This window comes from Capra hircus, chromosome 13 (assembly GCF_001704415.2).
Source record: "Capra hircus breed San Clemente chromosome 13, ASM170441v1, whole genome shotgun sequence".
Classification (NCBI taxonomy): domain Eukaryota; kingdom Metazoa; phylum Chordata; class Mammalia; order Artiodactyla; family Bovidae; genus Capra; species Capra hircus.
The window spans coordinates 47,776,226-47,795,376 of NC_030820.1; the positions used below are offsets into that span (position 1 = coordinate 47,776,226).

Genomic DNA, 19,151 nt, shown 5'->3' on the forward strand with positions numbered 1-19,151 from the left:
TTTTCTCAAAGATATACAATTCTTTCCCTCTTTCAGGACCTCATTTGCCAACCTTGCTTCACTGTTATGGGCCCTATTTGGGGCCAACAAGGATGCAGGCTTGGGGCTTTGGACCCTGCTCTCCCCTGAGGCCCTGGGTCCCCTCACAAAGGGCTCTCCTCCTCCCCTGGCACATTCCTGCCTCTGGGGATCTCAGAGAGCAGCCAGAGGCTTGCCTCCCAACTTTCAAGGGAGAAGAAGAGAAAAAACACCCTGCTGGGTCGTGGACAGCACTGTCATTTGAGGTCCTCTGTACAGGAGGGACTGTGGGATTTTCTCTCTGTAATGACTGGAGAAACTGAGGCCTGCAAGGTCACACACACAGTGGCCTGTCAGAGGAAGGAAATTCATTTAGTTGAAGATCTCTTTTGACAGTTGTTAGTGAGGAGCATGAGCAAATCTGAAGAGAAACCTCACATTCCCATTCTGTTTACATTCTGTTCACAGAAGGGCTGCTCTGAGGGAATTGGGTCTTCACGCAACATGGATGTCTGGGCAAATGTAGGGAGGCTCCTGGAGGCTCTCTCTAAATCTTCTGACCTAGTGTCATGTGAAGTGGCTTCTGGGAGCTCTGGGCTCCAGGGTGGCTTATTGGAATCTGACCTTTCACTCAGAAGATTTCTGCTCTGAAGAAATCTGAGAATCCATCACCCCAAGGCCAGTAAGAGTTGAGGGCAGTGCAGGCACTTGTGAGGAGGGAGAACCCACAGGCAGGTTTTGTTCTCTTTGCTGGAGCTCAGTATTTCCCCTTGGCCTCAGGGAGGAATGCGCTCTTGAGAAAGGGGATAGGGAAACTTGAATACAAGGAAGGGCTATGTGGGGACTGTCAGCTTTTCTAGGATTTTCAGGGTCCAGTGGCTCTTGGAGGTAAGGGGCATGAAGAGGGGAAAGGGGGTGACAAAGAAAAAGAGGCAGCTTTCTCCCACCCTTACCATCTAGAGAGATTCAGGGGTGATAGCAAGGGATGAGGAGAAAGTAGGAAACCACATGCTGTGTGGGCAAAGAATGAAAGTCGTATACGTCATTATCTCACATGATCATCTCTCCTGTGATTTTATAAAAATCATGTGTTTGTGTGGGAAAATGAAAGAATGTATTTCATGTATATTTCATTATTTCACATGATTTTGCTGCTTCTTCTCTTCCTCCTGTCAGCCTGGAATCTCTCAGGGAGGTTGGAGGAGTGGAAAGGAGCCTCCTTTTCTATTTCACTCTTTGCTGAATATACTGAAGTGAAAAAAAAGTCTTTACTAACAAGTGAATAAAAAAAAAACTGTTCAAAAATTTTAAGCAATTTCAGGATGTCTTGCTTCTAATGCCTGCAACTCAAAGATGAGTTTTCAAATGAGAGATTCATCTGCTTACTTTTTTGAACTTGGGACTGAAAAAGAAGCTTTCCCAGAATCAAAATACTTGTGAGGCAACTCACTTCTCTGGCTCCCAGACCTTTCTGATACCCCTGCACCTCCCCAGCTCCTCGGAGGCAACCAACCCTTTAGTTTCCCTGGCCCTCCCCCACCAGTGTGTGAAACGGGGACACTGAGCTCAGGAGAGGCCTGCACTGGGGCTGGGGTAGGCATTTCAATGCTGCACAGGTTTTTGTGGGGTTTGCTGGGCTAAGATCAATGGTCTTTGTAGTTAAGACCTGCCTCTCAGTGTTGTTCCATTGCTTACTCTTGGTATGACCTTGGGCAAGTTACTGAGCCTGGTTTCTCCTTTGTGAAATGAGAAGGCAAGTCATTCCTGCCCTTTACGCGTTGATGTGAGAATTGCACAAAGGGTTGCAACAGTACCTGAAACCATACTCAATATCTTGTAATACCTATAATGGAAAAGAATCTGTACCTGAAACTAATACAACTGCATTGTAACTGTATTGTAAATCAACTGCAGTTAAAAAAAAAAAAAAAAGAACTGCATGAAAGGATGTCTACCAACTCCACATCCCTAATTCTTATGGACCGTCTAAATGAAAGATGTGCCCTTGACATTTGACCATAAATCAGAGGCCTTCTGATGCCTCTGGCTATTTTTGCTCTATGGTGCTTTTTCCAAAAGGTAGACCTGGATAAAAAGAGCTCACTATATGTCAGAAAATCTGGTGATGATCAATTGGTTTCAAAAAAAGAAGTTGAAACCAATGATTAAGTAATGTTTCTAAGTCAATCTCACTGCAGAGAATATGCTCAAATCTTGGAATTGTGAGCAAAAGCATATGTTAAACCTGAAAGCTGCACTTCTTTTTCAAAGTGGAGAAAATATACACCTTTTTAGAGTTAATAGACTGGAGATGACACAATTAGACCATATTCAAATCTGTAGAAAACTTTAAAAACGTCATATAAAATAACAAAAAAATGCAGATTTCCCCATGTGCCATAGATAAGAAAACAAACAAGGTTGAAATCCACACATTAATTTCAAATTTCATCATAGGAAGTCAGGTGACCTTTGCACCCAATGTAAAAAAATCTGTAAGTTGCTCTTTAGAATAGCAATGTTTATGATTTTTGTCACACTTGCTTTTTCCTCTGGGATGTTGCTGTGTAGTCATGGAAGAAATGCTCCCTTAAAAGTCTGGTTAAAACCAGTCAACTCTTTTGAGTTTTACATGGAAATATCAGACAACTAGGAAAAGCTGAGGAAGAAAGTTGAACCAAAGGTCTAGCTTTGGTAAATTAGGCAGAGCTGTATTTGACAGCAGACAGGTAAACTGTGACATCAAGGAGCACTATTTTAATCTAGGGCCCAGCTAGGTTCTAAAATAATGGGACCCAGGACTATGGAGAAATAACCACCAACTTCAACACCGTTCACTTGGCACTGGTTTCTGTATGAGTGAGTGAGTGAAGTTGCTCAGTCATGTCTGACTCTTTGCAACCCCGTGGACTGTACCCTACCAGGCTCCTCTGTCCATGGGATTCTCCAGGCAAGAATACTGAAGTGGGTTGCCATTTCCTTCTCCAAGGGATCTTCCTAACCTAGGGATTGAACCTGGGTCTCCCGCATTACAGGCAGATGCTTTAACCTCTGAGCCACCAGGGATTTTCAGACTCAGTTCTTTATGACATGCACCAGATGAGTCAAGTGCCTGAGGCACAATTAATCTTTAAGCTAGGCCTCAGAAGTTCAGGTATTGCCTGAAGATTCTTCACTAACATTCACTTCTAAGGTGAGGCTGAAAGAGGAACTTCAGTGACAACTTCTGCCTCAGGGCTGAAGAGTCCCCAGCCAAAGCTGTCTTGAGGTGGCCCCCAGAATTGCAGAGATCTGTCTTCTCAAATAGCTCTGTTGGAAAATAAAGCAACAGTCGATGTCTTTGGGCATCTGAGGTCCAACAAGGCCCCCTGAGCTTGGCATCCTAAAGGAACTTTAAAGTGGAAAGGGAGTCTCAGCCTTAACCTTGCAACCCATATCCTTTGTGTGACAGAAGAATATTTATAAAAACATAATAAAATACATCTCATATATCCTTCTATCCCCAGTACTGCTTTTTACTTTCTTAAAACTCACTCATCCCAACTATGACAAACCAAAACAGAAAATGACAATTGAGGCAGCTGTTAATTGGCCCGTGTTCATGTCTCATGGCAGAGATGACAAAGCAAAAAGCAGAGGAAAAAAAAAAGTTTGTTATCAGCTTTTGATTTACAAAAGTCAAAAGCCTTTAGGGGAAAGGCCATGAGTCATATGCCATTCAGTTGCTAAGTCATGTCTGACCCTTTGTGACCTCATGGACTGCAGCATGCCAGGCCCTTCTGTTCTCCACTGTCTCTCAGAATTTGCTCAAATTCATGTCCATTGAGTTGGTGATGCTATCTAGTCATCTCCTGGAGTAAGAAATGGCAACCTGCTCCAGTATTCTTCCCTGGAAAATTCCATGGATGGAGGAGCCTGGTGGGTCACAGTCCATGGGGTCAGAGTCAGACACAACTGAGCAACTGAGTGCACACAGTCACGTAAACAGACACAAATCTAAGAGAACACTGTTGAGTGGTAAGAGCAAGGCTTCCCTACTCCACCCACCCACCAGCCAAAGGCCCAGTAGAAGTCTCCAGGGATGCCAAGAGCTCTTAAATGGTGGGCTTTGGGGATGGGCTGTCCTGCTCTTCTCTCCCTGACGGGTTGCAATGGAAACTTTGCTGGAAGCCTCGATGCATGAGGTGGTTTTATGAAGAGAGAATTGGACCCATCTTCTTGAGCCCCAACCCAGAGTAGAAGCTTTGGAGACATGAAGCAGTTTTGAGGAGTGGGATTCCCAGAACCCATGTGTTATGTCTTTAGAAGGACTTAAAGGTGGCTGGAATGGAATGGGACTTGCAGCGGGGTAGGGGGCAGTAACCTGTGTCCAAGACAAGAGGGGTCACTGATCATCTTGGCAGATGCTGCTCTGGACTCATGCCACCAAGGGCCACTACTCTGACACCTTGTCACCAACTAGTACCAGGTAACCCCACTTTCCCCTAGACCTGCACCCTAGACCTTGATCCCCAGGACGTAAGAATAATCAGGGCTCCCTCTACCAGTTCCACAAGATGGCAGGTAAAAGCACTTCTGTTAAGGAAAGACCTATTTCTTTTCATATCTGAGTTTGGGGAATAAGATTTGTCCTTACTACCTGTGCTACCTGGCTTTCCTCTGACTTAACAACCAAGCCATAAGCACACGGGCAGCTTCCAACCCTGTACGCACAGGCTCTTCAAGTCACAGGTGGGGCCCTAGAGCAATGCCAAGTACGGTGCTCTCTCCCACCCCACATTTTAAGTTAACTGAGGCTCCTTCCACCACAGGTGGCAGAGGGAAGAGTTGGGGGACGGATGTGCTAGGCAAGGTGTCTGAAATAAGGAGAGGGTCTGGGTGTCCATATATGCTGTCATCCTGGAGCGTACACACGTTTCGGGCCATGGACCCAGCTCCAGGGAGGCCGCCCTCTGTGTAGGCCCAGCAGGCCTGCTTTGCTCACTCCTGGCCGCCGGTCAACTTGTGGAACAGGTCCTCGTCAAGCGTTTCATTCTGGTCCTTGGAGCGGGTGGACAGGAAAATGTAGCCTCCGATGTACTCATGCACGATTTTGCAATCCGCACTCAGGCAGGTGAACGCAATGGAGACGTTCTGGTCAAACTCGATAGCCACCTGGAAGGGGAAGACATAGGTACGCTTAAACCTGACAAGGATGGATAGAAAAGAAGCCGCTTGGCTGGAGATGGTCCAGAGCTGAGGACTGCTGAGGTGCTGACAGCTTTTCCCGAACCTCACAAAACCCCACTGCTTGCATCAAAGCTTACAGGAAAACATCTCTGCTCTCCGTGCGCCCTCTTGTGGTGTCAACTTTGCCGCGCACCTGGGAAAACACTAAGACCTAATGCAAAGATATTTCCTGTCTGTCTCTTTAGATGAAAGAACTGTCTAAACACTGTGTGTGGAGGGACAGGATGCTTTGCAGAGTTTTGAGCGGAGAAGAAAAGGCTCACGTGCATTTTTTCCATGGCCACGGCCCTCAGTCCTTCCAGCTGGAAGTCATAAACTCTACACTAGAAGAAATTGAAGCTTGACGGGTTCTCTACCTTGGCTACTACTGGAATCAGCTGAGGACCGTAAGAATGGATGATCTACATAGAAACATTCTAATCTAGAATGCTTCATTTCTTCCAATTTCTTCTTTCCATCATCATCCAACAGTGGGTAAGTATGGGCACGTGTGTCACTTAGATGTGACTTACAATTTCACTTCCAAAGGTCCCTTTCAGAAGATGGCCTTTCAATGAATTTTAACACAAAGTGTGCAAAATGTGTTAGTTTACTAACTGTACATTTGTCAAACATTGGCTACTCTTTAATATCTAGAGACTAGCTATTATACAATTGGGACATACTGTCCAGTATTTACAAAGAATATACAGTAAAGCTAAAATGCATGTAACTTATACAACAATGGATATGTTGAAATGTTCTTATACACAAAGCAAAACATCTTCGCAAAGTTCATTCTCTATTTGCAACATCTAAGTCTTTTAGATGTCCTGAGGTGACAACATATGACTAAAAAGTAGAACTATTGAATTAATCAATTTGTAAATATCTTTGTTATAATTGATAAAAAGTAGCATCTTGGACATGGACTTATTAATCCATCTGAGAAATATAGGTCAGGACTTGTTCATTAGGTTGGCAGCAGAGGGGAGGAGGAAGTATAAATGGAGGGATATATGTGGAGGTGTTCATATTTATATTTTGCTTCATGTCTCACTTTTAATGGAATATTAAGGGAATGTAGTATTTTAATCATGACTCTGCCAACATCTTTATGTAGAGGTCTGTTGCCATTTTTTACTTTTATGAAATTTTTGTCCCAGGAAAGGTAGGACTACATTTTTTCCTTCTAGATTGAGTTGGTGTAGTGTATTCTTGGTTATCAAATAGTCATATAGCTTTGGCACTTTGAAATGGTAAATATTCATGATGTGTGAAAAAGCATGATATATAACTGTATGATCTTAATTATATAAAAATGGATGCTTACTTTTATAGATAAACAAATGAAGCCTAGAAGGACACATCAAATGGTAAACTGCTTGTGATTATGGATGACTTTGTTTTTTGCCTTTTGTGTTTTTTGGTTTCCTATTATGCACATGGTAAGTTTTAAGAAATAAATGTTATTTTAAAAACCTTTAAAAAAAAGAGTCACTGACCTTGGCCATTCCCAGAGTTGGATTTTTTTTCCAAATGGTGTTACTGAGGTATAACTGATATATAATAAACAGACCTGTTTAAGGTACACAGTTGGGTTATTTTTTAAAATTGTAGTTGATTTACAATGCCATGCTAATTTCTGCTGTATAGCAAAGTGATTCAGATATATATATATACAGGGTTGGCCAAAATGTTCGTTCATTCTGTAAAATCTTCTGGAAAAACCCAAATGAATTTTTTGGCCAACCCAATATATATGTGTGTGTGTGTGTGTGTGTGTGTATACATTTTTACAATAGCCTTTGCTATTATGGTTTATCATAGCATATTGAATATAGTTCTTTGTGCTATACAGCAGGACCTTGTTTATCCATTCTATATACAAAAGCTTACATCTGCTAAACCAAACCTCCCACTCCATCCGTCCCTCAACTCTCTCCCCTGTGGCAAACATCAGTCTGTTCTCTGTGTCTGTGAGTCTGTTTCTGTTTTTGTTCATTTGTATCATATTTTGGGTTCTGTATCATATGGTAGAGCCATATAATTGATATCATATGGTATTTATCTTCCTTTTTTTTGACTTGTTTCACTTAGTATGAGGATCTCTAGGTGTATCCATGTTGCTGCAAATGGCATTATTCCGTTCTTTTTCACGGCTGAGTAGTACTCCATTGTATCTATGGACCACATCTTCTCTACCCATTCACCTGTTGTTGGACATTTAGGTTGTCTCCATGTCTTGGCTATTGTGAATAGTGCTGCTTTAAACATAGAGGTCCACATATCTTTTTGAATTAGAGTTCTGTCTGGATATATGCCCAGGAGTGGGATTTCTGGATCATATGGTAATTCTATTTTCAGTTTTCTGAGGAACCTCCATACTGTTTTCCAGAATGGTTGCACCAACTTACACCAACAGTGTAGGAGGTTTCCCTTTTCTTGACACCCTCTCCAGCATTTATTGTTTGCTGATTTTTTGATGATGGTCATTCTGACTGGTGTGAGGTGGCACCTTGTAGTTTTGATTTCCATTTCCCAGAGGTGGATTTATATGGCCTTGAGGGTATAGCAAGGTTTTCAAGCCACTGCCTTAGAGGCCATCTAATCTCAGACCTTCATTCTACAAAACAGTTAAGACTGTCAACAGCTGTGCTGAGAGGAATCCATGGTTCTTAAAAAAATGTGAGCCTCTTAACCTCCCTCTACATTGACAGCTTTCTACTGGAAAAATAGGAATGCCACAGGAATGAGGTAGAGCTCCTCTGTCATCATTAGAAGAATGTTTTAAATCATCAGGACTCTCAGGTGGCTCTGACTCAGTCCAGCACAGCCTGTGACTTAGGTGTGGCCTGGTTCCCAGGGCAGAGATGATCGTGGTGGATGGCTCCTGAAGTCAGAGGTGGAATTTTCCCCTGTCACCCCTGTGTACCATGCTGGCTTTGGTACTTTTCCCCTTTGGGACTAGAATGCTCTCCACGTGGTCAGTTGAGCCTGGGAGTCCTCAACCAGTTATACCTCTTGGCAGCCAGTCAGATGAGGCCTGCTTTGGATTTATTCTGTATGATATATGCATCTCAGGTGGCTTCTGCTAAGTAATTATCAGCCTAAATCTTATATAATCATACATGAGTTGAAGGAAATTAAACTACTGAGCAATTTTAGAGTCTGTCTGTATGGAGACCAAGCCAACTTATGTTAATTCAAAAGCATTTGGCCTATACTTGTTAGGGAACTGCCCAGAACTGCCTATGATTATTTTAGCAGACAATTACCACATGCTTGCGGTTTCTAAATTCTAGGTATAAGAATACCTTCTTAAAATCAGAATAAGCTGCAGTTCTGAGGGAGCACAGGTTTAATAGGTTCAATACTGAATGTATCCAGACTTTCACTTTACCTGCCGGATTTCCCAGTTTACATTCCACTGTTTCATATTTGTAAATCTCCATGTTGTAATTGGGATCCCAGTGGCTGCATCGATTCTAATCAACCTATTATATGAAATTCCCAGAATGTCATCTTTTTTGCTTCCTTTAAATCTGAAAAAATTTAATTAAAAGATGTAACTACTTCCTGCGACATGATGTTTATTCACACACAACTTCTTAAAAATAATACCAACATTTCTAAATCATTTCTGAAGAGTAGACAATGAGGGGTTAACTTTCTGCAAAGGGCATTGTTATTGTGATAGAGAGAATATAAAGGCTGGAGAGAATTAGGATGTCCTGCTGACATTATTTAAATGAAATTGACATTAGAGGAAAGCAAAATAAGAGGTAGTCAAGTCAATTAATTCAAATTAGTACCAACTGTGTATGCCAGGCACCCTTCTAGGCACTGCTTAGGCACAGCGACCTAAGCAGACAGAAAGAACATTCCTAACCTCATTAAGCTTATATCCTAGCTGGGGGAGAGGGTCATGAATAAATGAAATATATATGTCAGATAAGATCATGAATGAGAATAAAGCACAGAAGTGAGACAGGGAATAATGGGGAGGAGGTTCTTACAATTTTAAATAGAGTGTCAGGGAGATCTTAGTGAGAAGGAAGATTTGATTGAAGAACTGGTGTCTATGAGGGCATGAGTTATGCGGATACCTGGAGAAAAAGTATCTTAGGCGGAGGGCACAGTGCAAAGGCCTGAGCATTCTTTCCCTCACCAGCCCCCTCATGCTCAAAGCCCTGCCAGGAGGCCAGGGCAGCATGAATGAGGGGAGAGGAAGTGAAATTCTAGAGTTAAGGTCCTGCAGGGCCACTGTAAGGATTTGGCTTTTACCCTGAGTGTGACAGAATGCCTTTAGATGGGGTGAGAAGAAGCCTGACAGGATTTGACTTAAAAGGATCACATAGGCTGCTGAATTGAAACTTTAGGGGACAAGCAGGAGAAGCAGAGAGATCAGGTAGGCACTCTGAACAGAGGTATGGAAGATTGTTACGAGCAGCCAAAAGTGATGGCCATTTGTGAACAGACATTATTATTCTAAAGTTTTAAAAAAAGAGAATTTTATATTCTAGACCAAATGAGAATAAACTGGATTCCAAGCAAGGCACTTAGAATTGAACAGAAAGTAAGAGGCAGGTGAGCATTATAATCACCTGACAAGGTAGTAGGTGAGGCCGAATTCAGGTAGAGACTGCCATGCCTGGATGAATCGCAGCTTGGCTTCGACCAGGGGCATTTGGGCCACGTTCTGGTGGGCTTCCAGAATGCAGGCTGCCAGCTAAGCAGAAGTGGAAGATGTCAAATTCCCTTTAGCAGACACTGACTCTCTACAGCAAGTATCCTGTTGGCTTCAGGTCTCCAGTGAGAAGAATGAACACAAGACCCAACTGCAGCTTCACAAAGACAATTCCTTTCCATTCATTCATTTATTCTCTCTCTCTCTTTTTCTATAATACACACAAATCACTGGGGAGAAGCAGGATGATCAGGTAATTTGTAGGCTTGCTTTCTTTCTGGGGTCTGTGGGGTCTCCATGGGCAATGGTTCTACTTGAATCATTTTACTGTGTACCTTTCAACCCACTCTTATGGAAACACAAATTTAAAATTTTAATTTGTGGGGACTAAATAATTCTTTTAAAATTTTTATTCTGGGAATACCGCCATGTTCAGTTAGTAGTGCAGTCATTGCTATCAAAATTAACAATAATTTGGGACTTCCTTGTTGGCCCAGTGGTTAAGAATGCACCCTCCGATGCAGGGAACATGGGTTCAATATCTGGTTGGGGAACTTAGATCCCACATGCCACAGAGCAACTAAACCTATGTGCCGCAGTGACTGAGCCTGCATGCTCAGAGCCTGTGTGTTGCAATTAGAGAGAAGCCCACATGGCACAGTGAAGACCCCTCATGCTGCAGTTAAGATCCAACACAGTCCAGTAGATAAATATTTAAAAAATTAACAATAATTTCTTAATAACATTTGATACCCAGTTCATAGTTAAATTTCCCCATTAGCTGATTTTTCATGATGATGATCTCAATCAATTTAATTCCCTATTCTATTTCAGAAAATACAGAACGTACTGCAAATAATCACCCCAGCCTGCTTAGCAGTACCTGTTTAGACTTGTGCTTTTTTGCACACCGAGGTGACACAAAACATTCCGGGTTTATGTCCATGTTTTCGAGACCAGAAGCCACCTGAGATGCTGAGTTCCGGTTTTTCATCTTCAGAAAAGAAAGAATGTTGAGGACCTCTGGCTGGTAGGAGCTGTCTGCCATGGTTTTGCCCTTTGATGCCAAGATGCAGGCAGCCATCCACTGGGCATACTGACTCTCCTGCAAGAAACACCAGAGGGCTGAGAAGCAAGTTCAAGTACAAAGCTGCCATGCTGGAAACAGAGCAGGATTTGGACCATCATTCTAGAAGATGTGGGGTGGCATGCATTTGAACTGTCTGTTAATCACCTAATTTAACACCATATGAGACCTTTTGTGTCCTGTGTTGAGTTTGTAGATACCAAGGGACTGGAGAACAGGAATGTCGACTGTGAGAAATTCTGTGTGGAGAACTTTGAATGTAAAGATGAACCAAGGACACAAAGGAGCTTCATGGAGCACAGACAGGTGAAAATTCAAACTACTGGGGAACGTCCTTGATGTATATTCCCATTTTCATATCATGTCTTATCCCTTTGACAAAAGACAGTGAGGAAAATCATTAACTGACTTCTCATATTGGTGGATGTGAACCAGCTAGTTGTGGCTTCTACTGTTCTTTAATGTCTGTGCTCATTTGCTACCTCAGGGAGCAAATCAGGGAGCAAAGGGGAGTGGTCCCAGAAGCCTAGGGGATGTGGGTGAAGAGTGAAATTAATTCTTCAGGGCAACAGTAGGTGTGGCTCACTGAATCACTGGCCTCAGTCATCACCCTCCTTGCATCCACATCTCTAGCCATGTAATTTTACAGTCCCTCCCATCAGAGCCAGAGTGTAATTTCCCATCTTTTGACTTTCGGCCTGGCCAAGGATGTGCTTTAATCAGCGGAGTGTGGGTGGAAATGACAGTGTACCTACCAACTGACTCCAGGCTTAAGCGTTAGGAGGTCTCACACGTTCCCACTCTCCTTCTGGCACTTCTGCCATCACTATGAGAAGAGCCTCCCCAGGCAGCCTGGGGCTCAAAGTAAAGCCCATGAGCTCAGCCAGTGGTAAAGAGCCAGCTGAGCCAGGTGGATGGCTTGAAGCAGATTTGTCCAGCTGCCCACAGCCTGAATCATCCAATCCTTAGTCACCTGGCAGAATGCTTATTGGTACGTATCTTTATGATTTTTGTGATTGTTACAAAGCAGGAGCTGACTGATGAGTGCTCTGATTTGAGAAAACAACTGAGATGGTTTGTCTTGAGGCTTAGTAAAAGAGAAGTGATTTTACTTACGTGGTCACATCTCAGATACACTTCATTCATACCATCAGCAACTGGGATTAGTAATTTGATTCCAAATTTTCTCCCTGCTACATTTACATCTGGCACAACTTCACAACCTGAACGATAGAAGGCAGGGAAAGAACTGAGTTCTGAGAAATCTCTTAGACAAATATCAGATGTGCCTCTAAAAACAAATAATTTGAACATAAACTCCTCAGATTTGACTCTCTTCTGAAAAACTGAAGAGCAGGCTGATAACATTAATTAAAGCAGGGGTCCCCAACCTCTGGGATCTAATGCTTGATGGGCTGAGGTGGAGATGATGTAACAATAATAGGAATAAAGTGCACAATAAATGTAGTGTGCTTGAATCATCCCCAAACCGTCCCCCGACCCGTCCCTAATCTGTGGAAAAACAGTCTTCCACAAAACTAGTCCCTGGTGCCAAAAAGGCTAGGGACTGCTGAATTAAATGATTACTAGGTAAGTTATGAACTTAACATGGATAAATAAAAATATTTTATTTTATGGATTTCTTAAATATATCATCGATTGACTTCCTTTTCAGGCTAATTTGGCTAACTCATATGATCAGTTATTGAACATAAACTTTGAAAGAATTAAAGGAGAGGGAATTCTCTGATTGTCACAATGATAAGGGAATTGAGTGCACTAGTTAATTAAATTTTTAGTTAATGGAGTTACCAGTACACTCACAGCCATTTTCAGACATAAAGCCCAAATGTGACGTTGAATTAAACATAATTGTTTTGGAATTCAGAAAGCTTTACAGGTTCCAACAATGTCTCATGTACTATATTTATGACAACAATTGCCATCACATCAGAGACTTGGACACACTGGGAAAGAAGGGGCAGCATAATAACTGATTGTTTTTTCACTGATTTGCATTCCAGGTTCGTACTTCACGGGGAGGAGGAGCTCTAGGCAGGTGGCCATCGACAGCCCATGACAGACAGAGGTTTCTCTGGGAGTGAATGTGCTTTCACCCTCTTGATGGGCCTTGTCAAGACATACTGAGATACTGGACCCTCTTACCTCTAAGGTTTAATTTTTCAACTGGTTCTCCTTGTTCAAGTTCCTTATTCTTAAAGTAGGCTATAGATGTGTCTTTAAAGACAAACCAATATTGTTTGAAAGCTTTTAATATTAGCTTTTTGGGCCTGCAAATTAAAGTACAGTAAACATTTGAAAAACCATCCAGAAATGTAGGACACATTGCAAATTCAAGCGAATCAAGATGCTCTAGAGATCCTTTCAAACAACATTCTCTTTATTTTTTAATAATTTTTAAATTGCTAACTCATTTCTAAAACTGGAAAATGGGAGTTTTGATATGAGATGTAGAAGTTAACACAAAATTTCAGGAGCTAGACCACTCAGTGCTACACTTTAGCTCTGCTGTATAAGTGTATGACCCTGGGAGAGCTGCTGTGTCTGTTTGGGCCATGTGTACTACTTCTGTGTGATGGGAGAGTATCAGCCTCAAATTCACAGGGCTTTTGTGAGGGTAGAAAGAGGTAATTTCTGTAAAGTGTCTGGCAAACTGAAGTGCTCAACAAGTTATTATTATTATTATTGTGATGATGTGAGAAACATCCGTGAATATGGAGACATCTAAAATTTCAATTTATTTCTTGATTCTGAAAAAGCTGTCCATATGGAGAACACAAGCTTCAAGTTACAGACATAAAAATCAGATATAAAAGTAAGCAACCTTTTCTGTATTTTCCTCTTGACCCTAAAAGAAACCAACCAGAAAATTCCCAGTGAGCCATGGAAATCACCAAAATCTATAGCTAATCCATGTAGACCCTACTGTTATTAAAAAATATTTTGAGGGAAGATTTCTAACCATGGTATCTGTTTAGGCCAGAAAACTGTACTCTGGGCTAGACAAGGTTGGCAGTGCCAAAAGAAGACCTCAGCTAAGTCATTCAAACTAGGAAACGAGAGAGCAAGCTGGGGAGCAGGGAAGAGGGTACAGCTAGACAGAGAAAAGGTAGTAGGTTTCATATGTGGTTCATTGGGACGATTCCGGCTTTGGGGGTGGATCAGGGTATCTCGTTTCAGAGAGCTGGGTTTCTGTATTTAAGAATGGGAGGAAGACAGGAAGCTTGGGGTTAACTGCACTCACATATGCTTCTAGGCAAGTCTTTTAACATGTCGGTAATAAACTTTTGTCTGCTAAAAATGTGCTATCCTTAACACAAGGATAAGGGAAATGTTAATTTAAAAAACCAGCGTATTACAGGAGATTGTTACATAACAATTATATAATAAAATTGAAAAACATTATATGTAGTTAATATTTCCAGGATTTAAAAAACCACTACTTATTAAGTTTTATCATGTTGAGAGTTGTAAGATAATTTTAAGGGACATATTTGAAAGGTACCTGTCTAAGAATCAGATTTTCCAAAGTTAACAAACAACGTTTTCAAAATAAAATCTAAGGACACAGCCTACAAACAAAATATAGTGAAGTCTCAGTTTAGTCTCAGGATTCTAAATGTTTCTATTCAGAATTAAGAATGAAACTCTGTTTCCCCACTTTAATTGGACTTGAAGAGTATCAGAAGATTTTAAACTCTTTCTACTCTCTTCTTCCAGGCTGGGTCATCCTCCAACTGCTTTCACACATCCCTAAACTCTAATTCCATGTTCCAGAGACTGAGGAAAGGCAGGGAAAGAAGAGTGGAGAAAATATCAGAATGGGGAATGATGTACACAAGAATGAGACAGTCCCTTGTACACTGGAAACTATATGACATTGTTAAAAGAAACTGGAGAAGACACAGATAAATGGGAAGATACTCCACATTCATGGACTGAAAGAATGAACATAATTAAAATGTTCATATTACCTAAAGCAATCTGCAGATTCAATGCAATCCCTATCAAAATCCCAAGAATGTTTTTCACAGATATAGAGCAAAAATTTCTAAAGTTATATGGAACCACAAAAAACTCTGAATAGCCAAAGTAATCCTGATGAGGATGGGGGACAAAGCTGGAGGTTTCACATTCCCTGATTTTAAACTATATCACAAAGCCACAGTAATCAAAACAGCATGGTATAGGCAGAAAAACCCATGCACATATGGACAATTAATTTAGATAAGGAGCAAAGCACATACAATGGGGAAAGAATAGTCTCTTCAATAAGTGGTGTTGGAGAAACTAGACTGTTACAAGCAAAAAAATGAAATGAGATCACTATCTTATTATTGTTGTTTAGTTGCTAAGTCATGTCTGACTCTTTTGTGATTTGTCCATGGATTTTCCATGGGATTTTCCTCTGTCCATGGGATTTTCCAGGCAAGAATACTGGAGGGGGTTGTCATTTCCTTATCCAGAGGATCTTGCCAACCCAGGGATCGACCCCATGTCTCTTGCATTGGCAGATGGATTTTTTTTTTTACCACTGAGCCACCTGGGAAGCTTATTATCTTATACCATACACAAAAAACAACTCAAAATGGATTAAAGACTTGAATGTAAAACTTGAAACCATAAACCTCCTAGAAGAAGAATACATAGGCACTACACCTATGTTTGCCAGCATTGCTTAGATATTGGTCTTAGCAATATCTTTCTAGCTAAGTCTCCTCAAGCAAGGGAAACAAAAGCAAATTTTAAAAATTGGATTTTAAGAAGATTCTGGATGGCAAAGGAAACCATCAACAAAATGAACAGACAAGCTACAGAATGGAGGAAGATATTTGCAAATGATATATCCAATAGAGCAAATACATATATCCAAAATATATAAAGAGCTCATATAATTCAACAATAACAAAAAAACAAACAACCCAAAGACTGAGCAGAGGAGATGAACAGACACTTTTCCAAAGACATACAGGTGACCAATAGATACATGGAACGATGTTCAACATCACTAATTATTAGGGAAATGCAAATCAAAGCCACAAGGTTAAAATCACTTTATGCTTGTTAGACAGGCTATTATAAAAAATACTAGAAATAAAAAGTGTTGGTGAGATGATGCAGAAAAGAGAACTCTCACACACTGTTGGTGGTCATGTAAGTTGATATAGCCACCATGGAAAACAATATGGAGAGTCCTCAAAAAATTAAGAATAGAACTACTGTAAACCTCAGCAATTTCATTTCTCTGTTTATCCAAAGAATACGGAAACACTAATTTGAAAAGATATATGCACCCCTATGTTCAATGTGGCATTATTTACTATAGCCAAGATATGGAAACAACCAGAGTGTCCATCAATACATGAATAAAGAAGATATGATATGAACATGTATATGAATATATATGTATGTTTTCAATATATATTTTCACAATGAAATATTAGCCACAAAATAGAATGAAATCTTGTCATTTGTCATGGACTTTGAGGGTACTACATTGAGTGCAATAAGTCATACAGAGGAAGACAAATACAGTATGATTTCATTCATGTGTGGAATATAAAAAACTAATTAAAAACAGACAAAAATAAATGAACAAACCAAAACAAACACATAGATATAGAAGTGAGAGTAGTAGTTACTAGAAGGGGAGGGTTGGGGAAAGGGGGGAACAATGGGTTAAAGGGATAAACTATATGGTGGTGGTGGGTTGTGGTTTAGTAGCTTAAGTTGTGTCTGACTCTTGTGACCCCATAGATTGTGGCCCACCAGGTGCCTCTGTCCATGGGATTCTCTAGGAAGTATACTGGAGTGGGTTGTCATTTCCTTCTCCAAGGGATCTTCTGGACCCAGGGACTGAAGCCGTGTCTCCTGCAATGCAGGCAGATTCTTTACCATTGAGCCACCGAGGAAGCCCATGGTGATAGACAGAAGCTAAATTTTGGTGGTGAGCACACTGCAGGGTACACAGAAGTAGAAATATAATGATGTATATATGAAAATCACATAGTATTATAAATCAGTGTTACCTCAATAAAAATAAATGAAAAAGTAATCCATAAATTTTACCTGAAGAATGACAAAGAGAAATAAAAGCAGAAAGAATGAGACAGTCTCAAATCCTCATGGAGCTTCCCTTTTAAAGAGGGAAATGTGTAAGTAAATAATATAAAAAAATGTGGTAAGTCACACAACAAGGATATAGGAGTAGTAACAGAGGACACAATGTTTAAACTCAGAATGAAGGATCAATAAGCATATGATGGGAAGAACAGAAAAGAAATTTCAAAAAAGAAAAGTGCAGGCAACTGCGTGTCCAAAATGCAGAGGTGAGTCAGAGTTGGGTACCTTGCTGGTAGAAGTTGGGTCAGCACTTCCTGGACATCTCCCTTATGCTGGGTGCTGCTGGGTTGAGCCATGGAAATGGGCAGAGGGGCAGTTTCTGAAACTACGTCATTTCCATGTCAGGGCTGATGAAGACAAGAATAGCGAGCAGGCTGGGGCCACTGTGGGCATCTGGATGTATGGCTAAGAAGTTGGACTTTATTTTCTAGAAAAATGGTTCTCAAACTCTGGTGTTCATAAGACATGGAAGGGAACTTATTGGAGATATATAAGCCTGGACCCATTCCCAGAGAGTCCTATTCAGCAGGTTCAGTTTAGGGCACAGGTGTCTGTAATTTAGGTAAGCTTTCCTAACATGGTTTCCTAGTTTGCCCCATAATCTCCAAAGTAAATCTGGGCACAATCTATCTTTAAAATATTTTGAGTACCTACTTCCTAACATATTTACAGTTATTGAAAATTATATATGAAAAGTTCATTTTGTTTCAAGAAGGGAGGTTATACAAATCCCAGTGGAGGAACCACACTGTTGGCTGTGTTTACTAATTACAATATTCATATTTTAATGCCGTCTATCTGTTTGTGAAGGTTTTGTTGAAGCAAGGCTACTAATTTTCATATTCCTTGATGTCAATCACTCACTTATGCAAACTAATCGGGATATGTTGTAATTTAGTATTTTTAATGTGTGTTTCAAATACACTATCAGCCAATTTGGATGCTGTTTAACACAGAAAAATTCTGTTTCCAAGTTTTAAAGGTGAGCAGATAATACTGTTTTAATAGGCAGGATCATTACCGGCAACACTGTGGCAATGGAAACATTTCCAAATAACTCTCAAAATGTTCTCTTCATAGCATTAATATCTTTCAAAATCTAGTTCCATACTCATTTTACAATCACCTTTAAAAATTTACAGATTAAGTGTATCTATTATTTTTAAAGTATCTGGAGACTCGCTACCAGTGGCCACTTATAATCACAGAAAAGTCATAGATTTGGAACAGTTTTTTTTTTTTTTAAATTATAACACTTATAGGTAATTTTGCATGTGATAACCAGTAAGCCTTAGAGCAGGACCAAAGATTTTCATGGTCACCCTCCATCTCTTTAAAAGTACTGTAAAGAGTCTCATTTATAAATTGAATCAAACTGACAGTTTTCTATAGCACATTGTGTATGTCTGATTGGAACTTCTTTGCTATAGTAACTTGACTGTGAATAATTCCATGAATGAATTTTATGTATAACCTCTCAGCTATAACCTTGCTGTGGAGCCATTTATTCCAAAGCAGTCTCTCCAGCAGTGGTTATACCTCACAGTTTGGGGATAAATCATTGTTTTTATTAAACATATAACTGACTATTAGGATTGTATCTTGCCTGATTTATATTTAAGGGCTTGTAGCAAGTAAAATCTTAAAGAGATTGATTGGGCATAAAGTTCTAGATCAACTTATCTTCTCTTGTGTGCTGTGTGCTAAGTCGCTTCAGTCATGTCTGACTCTGCGACCTCATGGACCTGGGTCAGGAAGATCCCCTGGGGGAGGGCATGGTCACCCATTCCAGTATTCTTGCCTGGAGAATCCCATGGACAGAGCAGCCATAGGGCTGCAAAGAGTCGGACATGACTGAAGTGACTGGGCACGCACTCATGGATGACAGCCTGCCAGACTCCTCTGTCCATGGGATTCCCATGCAAGAATGCTGGAATGCGTGACCGTGTCCTCCTCCAGGCGATATTCCCGACCAAGGATCAAACCTGCGTCTTTTATGTCTCC

General features: G+C 40.8%; 1 protein-coding gene across 2 annotated transcripts in view; it reads right to left on the minus strand.

The window, feature by feature from the left end:
• Window positions 2,349-19,151, minus strand: part of FERMT1 (fermitin family member 1) — a 59,108-nt gene continuing 42,305 nt past the window's right edge. For both annotated transcript variants that reach the window (XM_018057377.1, XM_018057376.1), the window contains exons 10-16: window positions 13,170-13,294; window positions 12,120-12,226; window positions 10,800-11,021; window positions 9,834-9,958; window positions 8,630-8,771; window positions 5,003-5,172; window positions 2,349-3,327 (exon numbers count right to left, since the gene is read on the minus strand). In XM_018057377.1, the coding sequence (XP_017912866.1) occupies window positions 3,318-3,327; window positions 5,003-5,172; window positions 8,630-8,771; window positions 9,834-9,958; window positions 10,800-11,021; window positions 12,120-12,226; window positions 13,170-13,294 (901 nt within the window). In that variant the 3' untranslated portion in view covers window positions 2,349-3,317. The remainder of the gene's footprint in view (window positions 3,328-5,002; window positions 5,173-8,629; window positions 8,772-9,833; window positions 9,959-10,799; window positions 11,022-12,119; window positions 12,227-13,169; window positions 13,295-19,151) is intronic.